Below are 24751 nucleotides of genomic sequence, written 5' to 3' on the forward strand. Positions count from 1 at the left end.
TGAAATAATGTTGAAACCAAACATTAAACCAAATGTGTATGGAACTTTTGGGAAAAGTTCACCGTAGAGTAGGGATGACATTTGTCTCAATGCAGATGACCTGTATAAAATCTAGGCAAATTTTATGATGGTGTGAAGTGCTTGCTGTGGCACGTATTTCCTGTAGTGTCTCCTAAGCCTTAGTCCATGCAATATGCAAATTTTTCCAGATTAAACTCTAGTGCTTCATATATGAAACATCCCTTATTATTTAATTATTGTTTATAAATTAATTTCTACAAGGGAATTACACATTGGTGTTACAACACTACATCAACTTAAAGAGAACTGCCTAGAAAAAGGACAGAATCAAAAGCATTATTTCAAGGTAGATCTTTTGTTCAAGTCTTTGGTTGCTTATTTTAAAGAAAGTATCTTAAAATAATTTTTTTGCCTAAAGACTGCTTTTCTATTTTAAGTCTGAAACAATCTGTTCCATGAACCACCTGGAAAAAATGTGTTGAAAAATAGCTGAAAAACATCCTTTCATTATAATTCCTGGAAAAACTGTGACAGTCATTATCTATGAAGAGAATTTTGTATTTACAAAGAGTTAATTTAGACCTCATGTTGATCTCTCCTTCCCCCTTCAAGCAATACTGAACAATCAGAATTCATTGTTGCCTATTATAGATCAAATGCCATTATTTCTTGTTATAATGAAGACAATATAAAAACCACACCGGAGTAGAAAATACCACTTGGTAAAACTGAAATGACATTGTACATAAAAAACCTCTTTTCTATTCTCAGACTTAGATCAGACCTGCACTACAGAGTACTGGATAAATAATGCACCGCAGTTTTCATGATCCATTCTCCAAGGTTGACTGATCCAAAGAGATAGTATCAGGGGTTATATTACTCAGCCACACATCCTAATGAGAAACTTTCCCATTCCTGTACCCGCAACCACTGAGAGTCTGGCTCACAGACACACCTTTCTATGCATCATCCAGGCAGGTCAATGGATTGTACAGATGGTCTGAGAATACCAATGTAGAGAAGCCAGGGAATGCTGCAGTGCCTTACATTACAACATGGACATGTTCTGTGCTTTTATGCAACTGCTTCTAAGGAGGTTAAGGAGCTGTAATTAGCATACATCACCTCTATGTCAGCGGAGCTAATCAGGCTGAAAAACCCCAAGCGTCTCCACTCCCGAGCAGTCCTGCTTCTTTCGATGGAATTTTCAGACTCTTCTTGCTAATTGCTTACATTGCTTTCAGACTCACTGGCACCACAGAAAGCTTCCTTCTGGTGTAAGAATTGGCAGGAGACTTTTGCTATGGAAGTGACCTTTTCTCTCTGTTAGGAACCTCATTAAAGCCACAGACTCTTCTGAAGACATCTATTGATACTAACACAACAGACCATTTTGAAGCTAGCGTTATACATTTAATTCAATTCTCACTGAATTTCTGTCTACACTGTAATGTCAACAGCTGTTTGAAAGTATTCTAGGTGTCACAGCTGGTACCATGCTGCCAGCACAGCTACAGCTCAGGCTCAAAGCATCCAAATTACGATTACAAACAGCAGAGGTTATATGATCTGCTGGTGAGTTGTGGTTGTCAAGTGCTCAAATCTACTTGCACCTGATCAGATCAGACCACATGATTGACAGCTTGGGGTCAGGCTGGCAGCCTCAAGCTTTCCTCACTGAGAGCATCTCCCAGAGTCAGACCTCAGTCTGCACCCAAGCACACACCCAACATATGCAATGGGGATGATGGGCAAGTCTATAGCTGAGAATAAGCTTAATAGTTCCTATTCACTTATCTTGAATAGCCATTTACTCAAATTTCAGAATTTATATGCTATACCCTTAATGCCTGCTCAGGTCTAAATCTGATGTTCACACACCACAGACATGGATAATCTAAGACACAGCTGTTGTAAAAAACTATCTCACCAGCTGCTCTTTCCTGGTTATGCCTAGTGCCTGCTGGGCTTCTCTCTACTTTTTGTCCCCAAGACCAACAGTAAAATATTTTTCATTGCAGGTCTGGCCTTTTCAGCTTGCTCTCTTAGGTTGTTGGATACTGTCTTCATTTTTCAGCTTCAGAGTAATTTTTCTCTGAAGTTATTTTGAAAATTACATAACTCACACTGTGAAGTAAGAGCGTACTTGTAGCAGAATGCTTCATATTTTTAAAGTTCAAACTCCAAAATAAGTCACTATGTAGGGAATATCATAAGCACAAAATAAATTGTAGCAGCCAAGAACTAAATAATATTTAGATGACTTTTTATATCCTTCTTATATCATGTTAACATGATTTTGGTTTTGCTTTGTAGCTATTTTTTCATCCAAATAATTTTTAGAAATCAGGGCTTCATGAGTTCACCTTAAAAAAAACCCCACATATAAACTAAACAATAAATAATTTTGTGGTGTTGATATGACAGAAGGATGATATATAAGCTATATATACACCAGGAAAACATACTTTCAATGTCACTCTCTCAATATCAGAAATATTTTTTTACAGTTAACCACATTGCCAACATAAATGCAAACCTTAAGTTGATGTACACATTGTAAGATTAATAAAAAGCTAGAAAACACAAAAGCTTCTGAATATTTTACTAGAGGACATAGTTTATAAATGTCAAGGACAAAACTTGCTGTGTAGAAGTAGGGCACTGCACTATATCCTCATTCAATTTTTAAGTTAAAAAAAAAAAAACAAACCAAAAAAACAAACCAGCAATCTCCCTTCTTCATTGAAAGGTCACTGTAATGCAATAGGACACAGTAAGCAGTTGTGAAATTAAGCCCTCCAGAACCTGGTTGCAGCTTTGGAATGTGACCATTGTTGTGCAATGGAGTTTGTCACTATCATATGAAAAACCCATTGGGAAATAAATCTTCTGTTTACCTGCCCGTCACAGATAACCATCAACTGATTCACATTCTGTAGTATTTTACTAAGGCCTAAAACAATACCTGAACTGCAAGCACTATCTTTTTCTTTAAACAATTCTATTCAAGCAATTTTGGAATAAGCTTCATAGATCCTACACATAGAATGTTTTCTTTTTTTTTTGTTTCTCTTTAAAGAGAAGGTATGTCAATAGGTTCACTTCTCAGTTCTTGCTACCTATTTTTGCCTGCTTAAAAAAATACAATAATGATGCTGTGCTAGATATCCAGTGTAATATAATCATGCTGATGTCTCAAGCAGAGGCTTGACCTCTGCTCAGGAGGAACAAGCAGTAAAAGCAAATTAACCCACATGTAGAGACATCTGTAAAAGCAGAAGTATGAGCACATTGTTCTAATTACAATCTTCTTTCCCCGGAATTTTGGAGAATCTGAAGGCACATCTACATAGGTAGGTGTAAACAGATCTCCTTTGCCCATTCCCTTGGGTGAACTGATGGAGACTAGTGCTGATTCAGAATCTGTATAGCCACATTTGCATGGCGCTGAACTGGCTAGATGTAAAGACAACGCAGGCAGAGGAACTCAATATGTCTGCACATGTCTGTAGAGACTCACCCTGAGCTGCAGACTTTCCCCGATATACAGAGGGCAACATAATACAGACAATAATCAAAGTTCTCAATCAGGGAGCTAAAGAGATCCTCCAAGTTTATATACAAACTAAAAATATGGCTCCAGATTTAGATTCCCAAATGTGGATTTAAGAAATTAACTTTGTAACGTGCAGTGTTGATGCAAAAAGTTAACTTTCTGTATCTTAAGTTTCTCAGCTGGCACAGCTGATCTGAAATACACATGCTAGTCATGCCTTTAAAGTAGGAGTTTCTAACTTGCTTAGTGAAAAGCATGTCTCTTCACTCCCGTTGTCTTTGGTGACTTGACTTCCCCAAGACTAAGGATTCTCATGATTTGGAAGATCTTTCCAATTGCAAACATTTGTTTGCAGTTTTTGGTCTGTAGTTAATTTTGGGGCAAATTCATCTACTAATATTTCACAAATACACCTGCCACCATAAGTCTAAAAGGCTTGCCGTAGATTTTAAGTGTGGAAAAACCAAAAAACAGAAGCAATAAAATCTGCTAGACTAATGGTTTTTGGAAAAAATAAAAATAATAATAAAAAAAATAATTTGGCAGCTGTTTAAAAATAAGCAATTTAAGATTCAGTCTCTTCTTCTCAATAGGTGACAGTGATTAACAGTCAGTTCAGTGATGCTACTGGATCTTTTATGACTATCTTTATGAATCAATCTCAGACAAACTGCAGCAAAAAGGGCTATTTTTAAGATTAAAAGCTCACAGGACAAACTTAGTAAGGTTGGTTCTATAAGGGCACAGCCAGATAAAAAAATAGTGCAACAGACAAAGAACAGCTTCTTCTGCCCATCTGTAGTTCATGCTATGCAACTACTACATTTAATGGCAAATTTGCTTAGTAATAATTATATTATTCATGACTCATGGGGAATAAGGAATTACATCCCAAGCATTCCATCCATTATATATGCAAAAGAGTTCCTCAGGATAGATGTACCTGATAAAATCAGTTTGAAGGGAGGGGAAAAAAAGCACCATTCTGCAGCTGAAAGCAATTGCTGATGCTGAATATATCCATAGAACATGATTAGTCCAAAATTCCTATCACTTTTCTATTGAAAACTCAGAGACATACTGGTTCCTATACTGTACCTCAAACACACTTCAAGACCCATGAGAGGAATGCAACAAGATGGATATCCTCACAGCCTGTAGTGGTTAAGCGGACATGAATTCTTTCAGCACTGTGCATGTGTTCTGTTTGTTCTATCAGATGAAAATATTAAAAAAAAAATCATCTTGGATTCATAACTGGAACAGAAAGTTATTTGAGAACTGAGAGTTTCCATCATGTCATTTTAGGATGCACATGTAACAGGATGTTGGTTTCGGTTCAGCAGAGTATTTCTTATGTATTTATGGAAAACAGTTAATACTTTGTACAGTGCTAGACCGTCATGCTCCTGTGTGCTTAATCTAGAGCTCTGCACATGGTCTTCTGATACGCCCTAAAGAGAAAGACTCCACATCCCTGCCCTACCCATACTCTCAGTGTCAATACGTGTGAATGTGTACACAGAAACACACGCATATGTGAGGGGAATAATTTGCTCTAGCTTAACAGAGGCATTACTTACACGACATGTATAGAGATGCCCAAGAGATATCATGCCTTAGGCAGCTCCGATCTTTCTGATGATCCTCAGAGCAGAAAAACCTCCTACACAGAGCTGTCTTTTAAAAGGTGCAGTCTTACTCCTAACATAAATTCTCATGTCTATATTCTGCATAACATGTCTGGAGGTGTGGCTGAGGTACAGCCTATTCAGTAGCTATGAAGACATTGCTAAAGAGCATATACCATGAGTAACTACTGAAACCATTTTAATAACAGTGATTTGGGGGTCACTGTCAAAGAGACAACACAAAACCCTGTCCCACTTTACACTATTTGATACAACACAATCACTTTTTTATTCTAGGTTTAGGAAAATAACATTTTATCATTAGTATGATTGTTAGTCAGGAAAACAAAACTAACCTTATTTGAGTTATGTTTACTGAACAATTTCAAGTTTTAAACAGAAGTCTCTTCAGTGCAGTTATATCTGTAGTTTTATTCACATATCCATGTTGAAATAAGGTAGAATAGTGCACATCAGGGCAATGCATAGGATGCCACTGTTAAGCTTAATTAATCATTCTTATTTTTCTCTTGAGTCATCATAATGAGTTTTTTTATAGTCAAACCACTTCAAGAGAATTTTTTTAAGCTGGTGTTCTAACAGATTACATAGAGAAAATGCTTTAGCTTACAAAGATCCTGCAACAGCACATATTACTAAATGTACAGATGAACATAGTCCATCATCTGTAGCTAAAGGAAGAGATATACAGTGAGCTTTTAAACCAGGTATGTGGGATCTCACTTATGCAGATGTTTTGAACTTACACTGTTAGTAATTTAACTTGATTTATGATACCTCCTTTAAACACATGCAGAAGGTTGTATGCTAATAGCTTAAGATCTTTCTTCAATTATCATGATTTTTTTTTAAGTAGAAAAAATTGTGGAAAACATTAAAGAATTTTGTTATCTATTATTCTAAGAAGTAGCTTTTAGTTAGAAATGACATTTCGGTGGAACCAAAATTTTAGCATACCGAGGAGCGCCATTGGGCCCCAACAATGTATTTCAGGGTATCATCACATGGTTACCTCAGCAAGTTGCTTTTGGTTTCAGCCCTCTCTCATTACCCCTTCCCATCTGACTGAAATCAGCTGATCTTTTATAGGCATTCCCACAGTCAGCCAACAAGCTCCTCGCTGTCAGATACCAAGCACCATATTTAGGGTGTGCCTTTTAAATACTGAGGCCAATAGCACTACACTTGTCTCGTTTTGTCTGCCCCTCAAGAGCTGACTGCCTTCCCATCACGAAACCTTTGCCAACCAAAGGGAAAACATTCCCAACCTACAGGCTTAGCTGTCTGATTCTATGTATGCCTTTGCCGAAAATGCAAATAAATAAATTAAAAAAGTTTTACAATGTTTAAAATATATCTTACATAATCTGGCTAAAATGTAATTAACTTTTAACATCCATGCAATCATTTTGTTATTGCAACTAAAAAATAATTCTCAGAATCCAGCTCTTCCAGAATCTCCAAGAAAAATACTCTTTGTTTCACCATTTTCTGATTCATTCGACTTTGGAAGCAAAATAAACACATTGCTGTGTTTAATATTGTTGCACAAGAGAATTCACAAGAATGAAATGTGTTCAAAGTTCCTAGAAAAAAATGTAGCAATGCAGGCTGCCAACTTGTTCAATGTCAAGCTCTAGGCAGTATAGCAGGACTAGCAGTAAATGACTCATAGTGAGTCACGCTTTAGCTATTTTTGCTTTTAAAGTAATGCCAGGCACTGTGTTAATATTCAACCCAGAGTAAATTTAGCAATGCAAGAAAACAAGTGTTTCCATGGTTGCTCCTTCACAATGTTTATGGTATATACACAGCCATTAGGCACAGGAATTAAGGCAAATTAAGAATATGGAAATGTTCCTCTTTCATTTACAACTGAATTTTGCTACATTGGGTTTCATGACTCACTCAGCTACTAGTTTTTCCAACTCTAACAAAAATGTAAAGCCATAGCTAGCACACCACCAACTGTACTGTTAGAGGTCAATAGCCACCACTTTCCTCTAAATTATGGCTTGTGCTGTGTACACAACTGAGCTGGAAGCACGCTGACGTATCAGTAACTGCAGTCAACAGCAAGCGTAAATGAACCAAACAGTTTATCATGATAATGAAGTTACGCGTATTTTTTCCAGGACAAAACAAGACTGACATGAAGGCCCCGCTAGTGAAATGGAGTACATTGGTCATGGGTAAATGTTCTGTGACATTTCTGAGGAGGAGCTGGCAGGGAGGAAAGCCAAAAAGGAGCACTGAAGGGAGGAAGGGGGTTGTGGCATCATGTGAAAAGGGAAAGCAGCTGCAGAAAAGGAAGGATGCTGATTCAGGCTGGGGAGCAGTTGGGTAAAATGAGAGAAGTAGTAAAGACAACGCGACAGAACTGGAAAATATCTTTCCATGACATAACTCTGATGTGACAAAATCCATAGCACGTGCAATTGCAATGGAGCTATCTACACAGCCGTGTTTTCTTAGGTGAGCAGTTATTTGTGGAATTGTGGAATATGAGCCCAATTAACGTAGACACCTGACATGGCATAACAAAACTGTTGGAGAACAGGAAGGGAGAATTTAATCTGGGTTGTAGGGAAAAAAGAAAAACACCAAAAAGCCCAAAGCAATGGCTGCTGCAGCAAAAGTTAGGTGAATGGCTTGCTTTGCCCACTCTAATAACAGAGCTGCCAAATGACTACATATGATTGCCTGTTAAACTTTTTTGTTCACATTTTAATACAGCAATTTATTCATTAGTGTTAAATTGTGGTAATTACTATTTTTACTCTAGAGGCTGATAAAGCAATCAGGAAGCTTTTACATTTTTTCCCCTCAAAGAAAACTCTTCAGCTTTTCCTTCAGTCTTCCTTCAGTCTTTTTCCTATCTGATTACAAACTAGCCACTTAGTTTATACTGGAAGTTTATAGATAGATCCTGATGAGCTGCCTTCCTGGAAAGACTTCTTTTGATTTCATTAAGTCTTGGATTGACCCATAAACTTTCAAACAGGGAGTGAGGGACAATACTTACGTCTGGGCCATATCCAAAGAACTGAAACAAACTAGAGACACTAAAGTCAAAATAACAAAAAATCCTGTTCAGTGGCCTCCTAACCCCTAAGGCATCTAACTCTGGTAAGTCCCTCCCAGGTTCTCCAAGGATCTGACCTTCTGACTTCTATGCTTGCCCAGAGTTGCCCCAGCCTGAGTAACAAGGAATATGTTTGTCCTGTGACCTCTTTGGCTCTTGAAAGTAGGCACAGCTCCATCCAAGTGGAAGAAGAGAAGGTGGTGATGGAGATGTAGAGAACCCAGTTTCCCATTCCTTGCTGAGTGAGTTAACTACTGGAGTACACAGTCATGCACCCTCTCCACATCCTTCCTAGCCCGCAGATTCTGCTCCAACTGAAGGGCTGAAGAGTGCCCTCTACGGACTAGCCTACAGCTGAGGCGCTGTTTAAAAACCTACGACCAACTGTACAATGTCAGAGGTAAGGTCCATCCCATCCAGCAGTCTCACTCTGATGATGAATAATAGCAAATACCTACAGAGGGCACGAGGCAGGGAAAGCAGATGTTTTCCTGGTATTCTTGTCCAGCCTCTAGTAATCTGGTCAGGTGCATCTGGAGGATCCAGCGAGGAGCCAGAAGTGGCATCTCCCCCATAATGAATTTTTCATAGGTGCTTATTTATGAGTTTATTTGCATCACTTCCTGGGCAACTGCTGTAGAGAGAATGCTATGATGTAAAACATAAGCACTCTCACCATCACTCCACTAACTGCTTCTCTCCCTCATGAAGTACTTCTGGTGCCTGCTGGAACACCTCTTAAGCAACCAGCCTTTAATCCTGAAATCATTCAGTGCAAGTCTGGTAACACAACAAATCTACATCCATATTTCAGATGATAAGACGTGATAAACCTATCCCTACCTGTAAAGTCAGATGCTGTCTCTCAAATGAGAGCTAGTAACAGCTGAAAGATGACAACTTAAAACTACTCCTCAGTTCTGGCAGAACATCTGAATGCTCCAAGCCTGTTTTAGAGTAAGTGTAAATGCCAATAAAGGTGTTTGACTTCTTTGACCTTGTATTAACGGTGACCAAAAGCAACATATCTTAGGTTACCCCTGAGAGACAGTACACACAATTACCACTTCAGCTCCCTGATAACATCAGTAATTGTCTGAGTGCCTAAAATTCCCAAATCCACAGATCAGAGCCATGGTCCATTTCCTCTCCAGCTACATAATAGCAGCATGCCTGCTCAGCCTCACAGTAAAAGACCCGATTCATTCCCTTCACGTTACTTTCTAGTTGGCACACTTTTAGTCATCTTACGCAATACTGTGATTGACGTACCAATGTAAAGCACACTATACTGACAGAACAGACTTGCCACTGAACAAAGTTGTTCATGCAGATGTGCCATAACCTTCCTTGTGGGAGCCAAAGCACTTAACTCTGGCTTCTGGCATCAGGTCTGAGGTCCACAAACCTAAAAGATGGGTGTTTCAGTCCTTCAGTGCTTCTCCAGCTTTCTTCCTCCATTTCAGCCCAACTTATTTAACAGGTTTGGGGTAGTGTAAAGAAGATCTCCAGTACATTTAATGGCATAAAATTCAAGTTGGAAAGAAATCATGCTTTACTGTGAGGTCACTGCTGCCTGCGGCTTTCAAGAGGGAAATGAAACAATATGGATTTAAAAAATTTCAGTAAGCAGCCAATGCACGTGAACTTCTGATAAGGAATTAGAGGATGTTTATTAATCTTGCTGTACATTATTACTTTGCACATTACTGTATGTTGCAAGTATAGATTAGGGAAATTACATTGATTTCAGAAGCTACATTGACGCTTACCAAAGCAAGACCTAGCTCAGCCTGCAGCTCTACTGAAGGACACACCAAAGAGCTATATGACAGATAGTTTCAGGCACCATGAAAACACCAAGTGTTTTCCTTTCTCTGAACTGGAGTACTCTGAAGTTACCACGAAGTATGATAAGCAATAATGGATTATTATTTAGTCAGCATTATCTCAGATCTACTTCCCTGTTCTTCTTCAAATGCTTTCTTGCTGGCAGTCAGTCCAAATGCACTACTTGCAGTACAGCTCTACTTGAAGTAGTATTTCCTTTGATCCCTGTGCATACTGGTGGCACAAAGTCCCACATATAAATGATGAAAGTAAAAATATAGGAAGGGTAAAAAAAACTACTGTCCCTCCATAAGTAAGATACTCAAGTAACAGAAAATGAGTCAATAAAACAAAGCTCCCTAAGTTTAAAGCTCCACTGAGCTTTATTTTCCTCCTTAACATCCTAACTTCAAAATGAAAACATCTCAATTAAAAAACACTGAGATGCTCTCCCTTTCCTCTTTATTTGCCACCTTCTCCTTGGACTGTTCTTCACCTGTTTCCCTGTGATCGCACTTGAAGTTTAAGCTGTAAGCTCATGGCACAAGAATGCAATTCCTCCACCCTCTACCTTTTGAATTTGTCTGAATAGCATGCAAAAGACATAATGGCAATTAAGATTGTACTGAGCTCGCAGAGGCAGTCCTTGCATTTTTACTGCTCAGATTTTTACAAGCAAAATAGTATGCTTTATTACAACATCAAAGAAGTGAGGGAAAACTCTTAGTGAAATTGCTTATGTTTTAATACCAAAAAACCCCAAATTTTCCATAGGGTATAGTCCGTCTGTTTAGGTTTTCAGAATTTCAGATACAGGCAAGATTTAGCATCTCTCTCTATGCTTCTCACTCATCTGAAACATATAAAACATTCCTGATGAGCTCAAATATGGTCACAAGACACGAGATTTTATAAGTTTCCACATTGCACAACAGGATTAGCGTAGAGTCAAGAAATACAGGAACTGACTGAATTGAACTAAATGCCATTGAGGGAGAATATCTAGAAAAGATAGGGTGTATTGCTGGCACAAAACCAAATGAGCAAAAACTTGGTCACAGACCGGGTTTGCCTGAAAATTTCTCACTGTCTGAGCAAGGTTCTAAGGTTTTTCATCACTCTTTCAACAGAAGCAAAGGGGGGGAAATGAATATATTTTAAGATGGCATTTTATTAGATAACGTGATTGAAAGCAACATCAAGGGAATGGAATCAGCATCCAGAAGCTCGCTTCCTGACCTATATGTTCTTACAAACAGTAAAAATGCCATGCTGGTAGCCATCAGTGTGCTCACTTAAGAGAGAATTATCCCATGACAGTAAAAATAAATTACCCAGAGTATTACCCCTAAGTGTATAATAATAATAAAAAATTATTTCTATGCAACACCCCATTTCCTTTCTAGATTTGATCTACTCAGTGCTGATCTGAAAGCCAGGCTGATATAAAAGCAAGAATTATAGGTTGCAAAGACTTCTGCACAGGAATAAAATGTAGATCTTTTAAAAATATATTTATACATCAGATGACAGACACAGAAAGAGATAAGACGAGTTTACCCTCAAGTATTCACTGATTGGAAGGGCAGATATTTATAACAGGAGAGACCTACATCTGATGCTCTTTCTGATTTAGATAACTCCCTCAGCTGAGTGCCTTCACCATAGGGCTAAAGGGTCAGTGTCTCTCAGTATTTCCTTCCGCAGGTGTTTTTCATTTTTGTGTATAGTTCAATACACACTGCACAGAGTGAGGGAGACTGATTCCAGAGCTACAGGTTAATCCCCTAATAGGCCAAGAATATGTCAAGTTCTGATTTTAAATCGCTGAGACCGAAACCCCAGTCACCTATACTGCAGGTTACTCACAGTGGAGAAGGGCTGTTTGAGGGGGTGGGTTGATTACTCTTTCAGTTTAACTACGAATTCCGTGTCAGAGTTCTAAATGACAAAGCAAGAAACTTTGTATTTTGATCAATCATATTAGAAAGGCAATCATTTCCTCAAAGAAACCCTCACAAGATCCTTTGGCTGCTATTGTTAATGCAAGCCTCTGCCTGCTATCCTATCAACATAGCTAATTTTTGACCCAGAAAAATTGTCCCAGATTACAAAAGAAAAATTCTGATGTTTTCATTCATTCTAAAGTCAGTCCTTCTTTGCAAACTAGCAAGGACACTAGTTGTGATGGCAATTTTGCACTACTGTATAGCTCCCATTGCCATCATATTTGAGTATCCCCTTTTCTAGTTTGTTTCTCTACCTTGTTTCTCTTTCCAATAATTCTGTGAAACAGAGGGTTTGTACGTCAGGCACAATCACCATCACTTTAACTCATTCTTTTTCATTCCCAGGCCCTGAACTCCTAATCCTTCAAACTACAAGTGGACTAGCTCACTGCTGAGCAAGCCAACCAGTTCCTTCCAGAAAATATACAGTCAGGACAGTCCCAAAAGTACAAAACCATGCCAAGTTTCTCTCTCAGGGCAGTTGTTTAACCCTACCCAAAAGTCAGATCTCATTCATACAAATGCCTTTAAACATATTTATGTCACTCCTCAGGGGCTGCAATTTGCTCCCTCAGCATTATGCCATGAAAACATTACTCTGGCAGACTAAAACACAGTTATGTTATTATTTCCAGCTCTTTGAACTGAAAACATCACAAAAAAATAGTAATGATGTTTTAATGCCACAAGAGAAGCAAGGCAATTGAGTGTTTTGCACTCCAAACTGGACACAGCTACTTTGCTCCATAGGGTACCAGCCCAGAGCAGCACGGATGTGAGCCTATCCACTTTCATTAGTGTCTCCTTGCACAGTCCACAAACATAGACCCACAAAGATTTTAGGCACCTAACTCCCAGTGATCTGTTTTGAACCTAAATGACTTGATCTAATACAAGAAGGCTGTAACAAAGCAAAGAACTAAACCGAGGTCTCGGTCTCCTCCACTTCAAGTGACTTTCCTAAATGCTATTATCATCTTTCATTTCTTTACTAGTCAAAGAGCTGTCTATAAGGAAATTCACATAAACGAAAAGTGCATATCCCACACACACCACTGAACTATCATAACACCAATCCCACTTCCAGTTACAAATTTTCAATTTTTGTGCTGAATTTGTTTCCCCCTAATTAGTTGGTAACGGGACTTAAAATTAGTATTCTAAATTAAAAATACAATGAAAATCACATTAATGTAATTTTTCAGCTGATCCTCTGCCAACACAGGTAAGTATAAAGATGAAAACAGATCAGCTAAGAAGTTGGGTACAACTGAAGAGAAATCCAGATCTGCAAATCAGTTATGTGACTCCACAGAGGTTAACTTCAGCCTCTTACTCAAGTTTCACCTCTGTTATATGGTGAGGAATAAAATTAACTTGCCTACTTCAGTGTGATGTTGTGAGGACTAATTGGATGAAACTTATCAAGCATTTTACTACACAGTGTCTTGTTGCAGCCTGTTTTCTTATCCTACTAAAAGCAAAGACTTCAGTCTTTCCTAGAATCTCCAGATAGACTGTTTTATGAATTTAAAGATAATTCCTTTCACAGTGTCATTTTTCTCTACCCCATACTGCATCTAAAATAATAGCTTTTTGCATCATTATTTCTCAGCATATGCATGGCTTAAAATACATGTATCAAAAGGGTATAATGGCATGTACTTGAATATTAAATATTAAATTTAAAATCTTCTCCTTTCAAAACATTTGCTTATTTATAATGACTATAAATGTGTCCCAGCAAAATATTAAATCATGATACATACTTTTATCCTTTCAAAACCTTGGAGATTTTTTTTCTTCAGTGGAGAGAGGGCAAAGAAGAGCTTTACAACTGCACTGCTGCTGCTACTTTCCAAAATACATTACAATGACTGGTTTCCTATGACGAAAAGTTGCCTAAACTAGTATTGCATCTCCAAATTATTTGTTCACCATCAAAAAAACCCTATCTTTCCTACATCCGCTAGATTTACCTCTTAAATTTTTTGGCATAACCAGCAATATTGTCATTCACTCAAATCTCAGCACTTTCTATAAAATGACTACCAAAGTGTGCATCTGTTGGGTGTTCGTACAGACTGCAGTTATCAAGAATTCCAAAGTGCATGTTATCAGCTGCTATAAAAGGGCTATGAAACCTGTCATCCTTTGTGCACTGAATGTGAAACTAAATAACTTTCAGCAAATAGAGCAGCGGCAGTTAGGGTCACAGGAGTTGAGATTACACTTTCTGATTAGCTCTTTTTCACAGAGTATCAGAAATTTAAACTGATACATAGAGATTAAAGACAGATCTTACTTTCATTTTGTGAAGGCAAAATTCTCATACTCCGTGCCAAAGATGCCTTTGATATATATATATATACACACTGGCATAAAATAAAAAGACTTGGTAATACAACTTTAAACATAAGGTGGAATTTTAAATTTACACAAGATACAAAATGCAAAATTACAATTCCTGCAGTAATCATGACTTAGTTCCTATGGGCTCAGTCCTGCAAGGTTCTGTACTGTGATTACACTCCAACAAGGAAGTTAAACATGACAGCAATCTCACTCATTTCAAAGGATCTACTCATGCAATTTAATTTAAGCAACTTGTTTAAGCATTTCACTTAATGAAAAGGAGATCACTAAGCACTCTGAAGATTCAGGACCCTTATGCATAAGGACAGCATCAGTCATGTAGGGTTACGGTCACAAAAAATTTTCCTTACAATCCACACATGCAATTGTTTAGAACTTCCTATTCTATTATTTCCATTATTTCATTCACTAAATCTGGTATTACCAGATTTAGTGAATATCCCTCCAAGTGCTCAATTACTTAGAAAAGATAATGTAGCCATTTTGGGTTACAAGAATTACAAGAATAAAAATCTGGGTTAGATTTCAGGTTAAAAAATAATAATAATTAAAAAAAATTAATCAACACTTCTTATATAGTGCTTTGTGCTGGTTTATCTCAACCCATGAGTTTCCTCACTTTTACCCTTCTGATTCTCACCCCAGTCCCACCACAGGGGAAGTGAGCAAGTGGCTGTGTAGTGCTTAGTTGCTGGCTGGGGTTAAACCATGACAGTCTTTTATGGTGCCCAACGCGGGGCTTGAAGGGTTCAGGATAACAACAGATATTACTGGAATGTGCTAGATCAAATTTATAGCTATTGCTGTTTAGCTAGTAATTGACAGGCTCCTGTGCTTGCCATGGGGCTTGCTTGCCTTACTGTATAGTACAGTCTAGTGCTCGTTAGTGGCTGCTTTTTGCTTTTGTTGCTTGCTGTACTGCTGTCCTGCCTATCATCTCATTGTGCCGTGCCTGGGAACATTCTGATAACAGCAATGGCAACACACTGGGGCTGGCAGACGGCCGGGGCATCGCTGCTGCTGCTGCAGTGCTGCTGTACTGGACAGGCTGGAACTCCAGTGTGAACTCGAGTCAAAGGGACTGTGACTGTGGCTGAGTCCTTGTAGGAGCAAGACACCCTGAAGCATCTGTGGCCATGGATAAGTCCACACCAAAGCAGTCTTAAAGCTTCTGTAGCCGTGGTTATGTCTGTGCCGCAGCAGTTATGCCTCTGAAGGGACTGTGGCCAAAGGGTAAGTCCACACTGGAGAAGGTACTGCAGCAGGTACACCTTGAAGCATCAGTGGCTGTGCATGAGGTCATGCTAGGTAACCTCAAAACATGTGGCCATGGATAAACCCATGAAAGAGCAGGTACACCCCGGAAGGGTCTGCAGCCACAAGTAAGGCCGTTTTGGAGCAGGTGTACTTCTGACAGGATGTTGCTGTGGGTAAGGCCACGCTGGAGCAGGTCTATCTCTGAAGGCATTGTGGCCCGTGGATAAGGCCACGTTGGAACAGGTGCACCTCGAAGTGACTGTGGCTGTGGGTAAGTTGATGCCGCAGCAGGTGCAGCCCTGGAGAGACTGTGGCTCATAGATAAGTCTCCACTCGGAGCACGTACAACCCCTATGAACTGCAGTCTGTGGGTAAATTCAAGCCAGAGCAGGGGCAAAGGTAGGAATTAATTGCAGTGTTAAACCATACGATGTGGTCCAAAGGGACCAGAAGTGGAGACTGTAATGGAAATACCTTTAAATTGTTGTAACCCACAACCTTGATTTGCATGTCATAGGAATTCCTATAGCAGGAACCACCTGAATCAGTGTAGGGCAAGCCACACAAGAAGTAACACAAGTGCAGCAGTAACCTGACCTTGAGCTGGCTTTGGTGCCCAATAATTCCATGCCACACACCACCTCTCCTTGTCCTGAGCAACCACCACAACAGATGGAGCCCAAAGTCATGGACTAAATGAACTCAGTGGACATTTTGTGGTAATTTCTGGAAATTTTAAAGACATTTCATACGGGTGGTCCATAGGCTAAGGGAACAATATTTGCTCATTATACCAAAGGATGGGAATGGGGGGGTGGTTAATGACATATTGCATATTGTGGGACCTGAGCATGATATAAATGGTATGGAATAAGGGGTGAAAATGTGCTGGGTTTGGCTGGGATAGAGGTGATGTTCTCCATAGTAGCTAGTACAGGGCTACTATGTGCTGGAAATTTTTTATGTGCCAGATCTGTGCTGGAAACAGTATTGATGATAACACAGGGATGTTCTGGTTATTGCTGAGCAGCGCTTACACAGCGCCAAGGGCCTTTCTGCTTCTCACCCCACCCCACCCTACCAGTGGGTAGCTGGGGGGGCACAAGAAGCTGGGAGGGGACACAGCCAGGACAGCTGACCCCAACTGACCAAAAGGATATTCTATACCACAGACCATCAAGCTCAGCATATAAAGATGGGGGAAGAAGGAGGCAGGGAGGGCATTCAGAGTGATGGCTTTTGTCTTCCCAAGTAACCATTATGCATGATGGAGCCCTGCTTCCCTGGGGATGGCTGAACACCTGCCTGCCTGTGGGAAGTGGTGAATTAATTCCTTGCTTTGCTTTGCTTTGCTTGTGCACATGGCTTTTTGCTTTACCTATTAAACTGTCTTTATCTCAACCCATGAGTTTTCTCACTTTTACCTTTCTGATTCTCTCCCCCATCCCACTGTGAGGGGAGTGAGTGAACACCTGTGTGGGGCTTAGTTGCCAGCTGGGGTTAAACCATGACATGCTTACATTCTAAGCAGGTTTAAGTAGAAAAATGAAAACATTTTTCATTAAAAATAAGAAGTGGGAATTCAGGAATGTAAGATAGTTCTGAAAACAGACTTCAGAAAAATCACTTGCTGTTCACATAAAACCTGTCTGACAGTGTTTTGACACATATCATCAGAGGTGGAGATTTTGCATCATTTTGCACAAATTCCAGCTAAAGTATCTGCATAATAAAGGCTCACAGATTGAGGGAAAATGCCTGCAAACTGTCTGAAAAATGAGAACAGAAACTGCTCTAAGGTATGATATCATCCTTACTGCCACAGAGATGCACTTTCCCAGTTTCATTTCTGCACCTTACCTACTGCTAAAGTTCAAAGCTATGGAGGTCTCCTTCCTGCGGAATTGCCTAGAGAAGAGGACAATCTGAAGGTGATACAGCACCATTCTCCACCCTGAGTATTAGAGATACCTGCTGTATTGCATGTCACCTATTAGGTGTCAGGGAACAACCATGCAGCTCCCTTTCATCACTGTGGCAGCAAATATCAAGAGAGAAAATGTATTAGCTTTCTTAATTTTCTGTTAAAATAAGGTTATATTTAACTACTTCACACTCTGCACCACTCCTAAAAAGTGTGTCGAGAAAGTTTTTCTCCTTCAAATCCTAGTGAATTTCTAAGTAGCAAGACAATGTGAGAATATAACATTTTCTTTTTCAGCTTTTCTAGAACACAAATGTCAAACTCTGCATAAAAGATATGTAATAATGGTAACTCATCATGGAAGGCAAATAATTGTAGCACGTATCTCATCTGCTCCTTTGAGATAGAAAAGGCTGGCACAAAAGAGAACTCCAGGAAAGCCCCTCTGAGAAAACTTGGCTGGAATTTTTATATTTTATCTGATTTAGGAATAAAACCAAATCCCAGGAAAGAGCTAAAAATTGGAACTCACTGTATATGTGTGCTTGAAACCGGTCAGGAGTTATGCACCAGGTTGTGCCCAAACCTGGCAAGACTAATAGTTCAAACCAAAAAACTAACTAGGTAACGGTTGATGAAGTTATTGATACATGTAACTGACATCAAGTAGTTTTAAACTGTGTCCCAAAATTGCAATGTTATATAATCTGCTGTGTTCTGGGGGCAGTATCGTAGGACTCATGCTTCACAACTCATACAGGAGAAGCTTAAGAACACAGAGATGTCTTGCCTTAAGCATGGCTATTGAATATTTAACAGGGTGACCCTAATGTTCTTCTTACAAAAGAAAAAAAAATATACATATGGTGTGCTATAGGGTAAATCATCCTTGTTTATCAAAACAAGTAGATGTCTTTTTCAGATTTTATGAATCTTCAGCTCAGGTGGTAATGCAACCCAGAAATTCCTGCCTTTGAGCCCACTCTTTCTCTACAGCAACACTACTTTCTATATGGCATATGTGGTGTTTCAGATAATATTGACAGTGCTCAATTATACATCTCAGCACTGTAATTTACTACGTAGAACCCAACAATGAGAAGAGGCTTTTCATACCAGATGGAGTACACTGTCAGTTTAGCCTCTCACAAAGATGTTACGACCAGAGGCCCTGATCCTATAAGAATGTGTGTGTCTGTCATTTTTAAGCTTGTGGATAAATTGATGATAATCAATTCCATGGGTCTTTTTTAAGGCTAGGTATGAGTGACAAAAACACACAAAAGGATAGAGGGAGGATAAGGGTAATGGCAAGAAGATCATATAACTACAATAAATAGAGAAACTGGACAGTCTTACTAGTTCCAGGTCACTGTATCATACAGAAGCAAATTTACATATGTGAACATAAACGGACTCCACTGATCTTCATTCACCTATTATTAAGAATTTCTGTGAGCCTTCCTGGTAAAAGAGCCTTTTAAAGAGGAAAGTAAAGTTGGAAAGTGACTTTCTGCTGGAACAACAGATTATTCAGGCAGAAAACACAACACTGATGCAAGTTTAAGGCAGCAGAATTGTGCTTGCTTTGAAAACTTTCAGTTTTCTAGCTGTAGCTTGAGGTGGCATTTAGTTATCCATTTCAAAAGAAGGTGCGCAGCACCAGACTGTGTATTTGAATACACGTTCATTATATTTCATCCAAGACTGTTTGTGAAAGCTAACAAACAATTTTCCATTCAACCTTTTAAACTGCATTAAATGCTTCAATAGGGAAAAACGTGATGGATTTACCTCATCAAAAACAGGATTAATTCTACAAAATCCAAGCTGAGCCAGCTGATCAATAGTCCCTGTACTGAACATAGCAGTTCATACAACATCATCATGTATTTTGGTTTGGGCACAATCTGACCACTGTGTGCAACCAAAAGAGAAGTCCAAGTGGCTAAAAAGACAAATCTGGATTTCAGGCAGTAGTGGCAGAATGATGTCCTAGGTTTTTTTTATTTTTTTTTTAAAGAAAAACTATAACTGTGCTTATTTTACTTGGTTTTGTTTTTTTTTTTCAGCAGGTCTGCCATCTAGAACTCAATCCCATAGCCTGAGCTGAATATATTACTAGGGCATACACCCCTTCCTCAGGCAATTACAGGGTGGAAAGTAAATCCAAAGTCAGTTATCAAGATTTTATCTTCTCAGTTACTAACACCTGGAAATTAGGAATTACAACATAATGGTGGGGCAGTAATAATTTTATGGTTATGTAGGGAGTGAAAATTACAGTTTTGTGGTCTGCAGCCTGGTATGTTCATTCTTAAAATAGTGCCAAGACCTCTATTAAACTCAGAGATCAGTGTTAATACTCAAATCCAAAATCTTAAAAACCATAAAGATGGGAAACATATATTAAGCCCTCAAGCTCTAATCCTAGGGAGCCTTGAGATATCAGATCTGAAATTTGCCTTGTCAAGCATGTCCTCACACTTCATAAATCTCTATAGGGAAGTAATCCAAAGTCCAGTGAAGTCAGCGGGAAAATTCTTTCTGCTAGTTTCCGTGGGTTTTGGACAGAGCTCCATAAAAACAAAACTCAAGGAAATCTACAGGATAACATCCAGAATATCATTTTCAGAGGGTATAAATCATTAATCTATGACTCCTGAAGTTCCTGAGATACCAGTTTATGTTGAAATCAAAATGTAGGGTGGGAGGAAATAGGTACAGGGGTCAAGGGACAGCAAGCAGAATAATATCATTTCAAAACGTAATCAAGACTGAGGAAGAACACCACAAATAGTGTTAGAGCCCACGAACTTTCCCAGCAACAGTAATCAGAGTGATTTTAATGGCTGCTATAGGTGCAGGGCAATAAAAGCATACAATTTTGTTCTGTTGCATAAATACTAGAACTGTTCACTCTCTAAGTTTTCTGGTAATTTAAGCACAAATAAACTTCTAACACTTGATAAATCACGTGAATTAAGAAAAACAGATTTTAATAAGTTGCAGTGTTACATGGTGCGTGCATAGAAGCTGTAAACCTGAGAACAGACAGAGTAAGCGTTTTCCAACAATATAGTTCTACGATTAAAGCAAAGGTCTTCTTAGAGTTGCAACATATCCTAAGTTGTGAAACAGGAGCAATTTGTTTAAGTGACAAACGAAAACAGCTTACCTAATCCTTTTAGAAGATCCTATCAATTAAGTAAAAAAAAAGAAAAAAATCTCCAAATGAAAAAGCCCACCTTAGGAAAAAAAGATGTGAAGCGAGTTTCATGGTATTTGTATTCAAACACAGCAGGAACTGTGGGAGTCTAAATAAAATTACCAAGGTAATTACATTAGCTTTTTTCTATACAGATATCAATTTGAACAAAAACACTCACCTCAGTTTGAGCCATAGCTGGCAGTTCTATATCTTAGAGCAGTTAGTCACATCTTAACACTTGGCATTCAAAGAATCTATTTTTTAAAAAATAATACTTACATTGTTTTCTCATCTCTTTAAGTTGATCCTGAAAATACAAATATTTTTCATTCCTTTGCAAATCTGAGTCACTGTTCTTGCTTTCCAGTGCAGTAAATTTTTCTTTTACTAAATATTTTAAATCTGGCATATTTTCCGGTTTTTCTCGTTTTATCTGTAAGGAACAAGAAATAGAATGTTATTTATTATGACACATTTTAATACAAAGCAAATATGTCAAGCAGAAATTCATGAACGTAATCTCGAGTTTCTTTTGACTATAGTTAGGTTTCCTGCTCTGAAACCATAACCTCCACGCAACTATTTATTTCAACAACAGTAACTATGAAATGCAGAGATTAACTTCTTAGTACCATTTAACTCAGTTGCTGTATACTGTGTATTTCTCACAGTAACAGGGAAAACTGATCAAATTTACTTCCATGAGTCATAAAGGTCAACATGTTAACAAGAACCAGTATAACACTGAATGTGAATGAAACCAAAGAATACGACTCTGTCCAAAAAGTGGGAAGATGACTGAAAAACAGAAATAACTTTTTAAAGTTATGTTCCACTCTCTCACCATCTTTGAATGAGCTTTACAGAAGCTTATAATCTACATGCGTGATTAGTGTGATAATACCAGCAAAAGCAGTACAGACAGCTAATGTAAAAGGAAACCAATTTATTTGTGCTGTCTGGACAAGCAGCATTATGCCATATAGACAGGCAAAAACAGTTTCTTCAAAAGCACTTGCTTACAGTAACTTCATCTGGAATGATCTGAAGAATAAATGACTAGAAACAAAAGGGAAGTCATCACATAGGCATATTAAGATATTCCAAGAATGCAAAAAGCACTTTGGGAACCCCCATAACCCAATAATTTATAGAGTTTTCCCTTCTGCTTCTCTAGCCAACATTAAATTCTAGGGAACTGTACCTTTGACAGATCTTCATAAGAACTAGTTTACAGGTGGTGGGAACTGTGCTATGATGAGCAACAGCACAAACTCTGAAAGAAGGTGGACATCTGTCAAATCCTTAATGCTAAGCATTTTCTGAACCAGACAAAGGCTATTTCTATCTCAAACATATGGCAAAACATGCCAGTCTGAAAAAAAAAAAAAAAAGAGGTAAGCACCATTTCTGCTGAGCTGCTCTCCCCCTACCAGACACATTAAATTCCGCCCCTCACCAGACCACAGTACTATTCATTGGGAAAGACAGGAAAAGAGCCTACTGAGAAAAAAAAATCACTTCATCAAATTGTTTACAGGTTCCAGAGTTTACAGAGACCCTGGAAATCCTATGGAATATGTTTTATTTCAGGAGCCAAAAAAATAATAAATGTTCACATAAAAATGAGCTTTGCAGGTATATAAAATGCTACATAGCCAAGAAAACTTCACTTTGTTTTTAATCAAAGCAAAGCAATCCATAGAACTATTATTTCTTCCAAAAGTAAAGCCAGTTTGGCACACTTACTTTCGGCAGATGCAAGTTGTGGCAAAAAGAAAAATAAGAAAAAAACAGGCACTGCCAGGCGATAGCATGCAGTTTTTAAAGGCACCTGGAGATAAAAGATCACCTACTACAACATCTAACTGTGGACGGGAAAGACTCAGGAATACCTTGGAACCAAAGGCGCACCGTGACTATGAAAGACCAACAGCATGTCACCACAGATGCACAGGCTGCTGCATAAACCCAAGCAGCAGAGTGCAGTCCATATCATATGAAACTTATCAAAAGGAGCAAAGTAAAACAGAACATTCTGCTCCCAGGGCAATGGAGGGCAATCATAGCACTAAAATGATTTGCCTGTGTCAGCATCACAGCAAACTGCTGCAAAAGAAGGCCTATCACAACCAAAACAACCGTTCTTCACCATTCAGCTGAAGAAGGAACTCGGCCATCAAGTGCATGCAAGCACAAGAAAGCAATTACTAAATCAAAATACATCTAAAACACAACATATTATAAAATAATTATTTGATTTAGACAACATGTAGTGCAAACATACTCCTTTCTGCAAAAACTCAGGCTGTTTTTACAGACATTCTCTTGTTAACAGAAACAAATGTACAAATACAGGACCACACTCACAAGCATAGTCCAAATAACAACCTGTCACTAAGACCTGCCTTCATCATGAACAAGAGCACTAAGGATAGATACCACAGAATAGATCCAGTCGTGTATACTAAAAAAACCACCAAAGTGCTTCTAACTTGCTGATACTCACACAAAGAGTAAAATAAATGATGTGGATGTTCATCACAGACATCCATCTGCAGCAAAAACAATGTCAATAATCTTTTCCTCTCCACAAGGACTATGTTCAACACTGATATAGTTACATCAGGCTCTTTTTAAGCTTTCTCTTGACTCATGGAAGATTTGAGCACAGAAATTCACCCTCAGTGCGAGAGGTGAAGAGAAGGGCACAGTCAGTGTTAGTTCAAACAGTCATTCTCTCAGCCCCAACTTCCAGAATTAAAGGACTTTACCCATATGAGCAGAAAAAGAGCAGGAACTGTAACCTACACTGTTATGTTAGCAAAAAGGCAGATGTTTGAGAAGCTGCATTATATGCACATGAATAAGTTTTGTCCCTGCTACTGTGGAGCTACTAAAATTTGCATGTAGACATCTGTACTAACCTCAAGAGAACAATTACACAAACCCCTCCTTGGCTACGTAACTATAATCCCACAGCTTGCTGCCATATATCCAACAAAGTAAGAGATAGCATGCTATTTGCTAAAGGCAACATGAACAATTCCACCAGTTATCAATAAAAAAAAAAGGCTTTCACGCCAGCTGTATTTCCAGTAGCAATACATTACGTTGTGAGGATAGTCCAGCAATGCAGCACATATGACATAGGCTCACACAATCATCTACAATGGAAACTTAAAGAGTCAGATGACAGAGTTGCTCAAAGAATGCTCTTTCCTGTACTTTAACATCTTTATAATTTGAATTCAGTTTCTGTTTACCTCCAGACGATTGCATTAAAATGATGAGTAGACACATCATTCCTGACCACACTCAATACTGTACCATCACGTACGCTATTACTGAAATGCCAGGTAGACCTTCTGGAAGGTCAACGCATCACAGGTGAATAATAAGGCCTGTCCACCCACTATAATAACAAATAAATACGTTTGCTGTGCTCAAGCAATTTCTCTTTGGTGCTGCATATCCTATCCCAAGAAAAGAGTTGAGAACATAAACTCAACAACATAAATGAAAACAAATGAAAGAAACTGTGACATCAGTCCCAGTTCCTCACAGTGGGACAGAATTGCAACATCTTATACACTGCATCAGCACAACACCCTTACAGGTACATTAGAGTTTTCTTTAGTTCTCACCACCCACTCCTATTCTACACATTCATGATGGAAGTAATGATGATGAGATCAGCGTAACAAAATGTATAAGGACAATACATACATAGGGCATGGCTAAGGAACAGGGCAAAATTATCAATATTCAGGACAAGTTGGGGTCATACACCTTGTTGGTCTCAGCAGCATGTCAGATAAATG

At 38.6% G+C, this 24751-nt stretch overlaps 1 protein-coding gene across 4 annotated transcripts in view; it reads right to left on the minus strand.

Moving 5' to 3' along the window:
• Positions 1-24751, minus strand: part of NSMCE2 (NSE2 (MMS21) homolog, SMC5-SMC6 complex SUMO ligase) — a 136105-nt gene that overhangs the window by 51010 nt on the left and 60344 nt on the right. For all 4 annotated transcript variants that reach the window (XM_056330409.1, XM_056330413.1, XM_056330411.1 and 1 more), the window contains one exon: positions 21207-21360. In XM_056330409.1, coding sequence (XP_056186384.1) covers positions 21207-21360 — 154 coding nt within the window. The remainder of the gene's footprint in view (positions 1-21206; positions 21361-24751) is intronic.

This window comes from Falco biarmicus, chromosome 3, assembly GCF_023638135.1.
Source record: "Falco biarmicus isolate bFalBia1 chromosome 3, bFalBia1.pri, whole genome shotgun sequence".
Classification (NCBI taxonomy): Eukaryota; Metazoa; Chordata; class Aves; order Falconiformes; family Falconidae; genus Falco; species Falco biarmicus.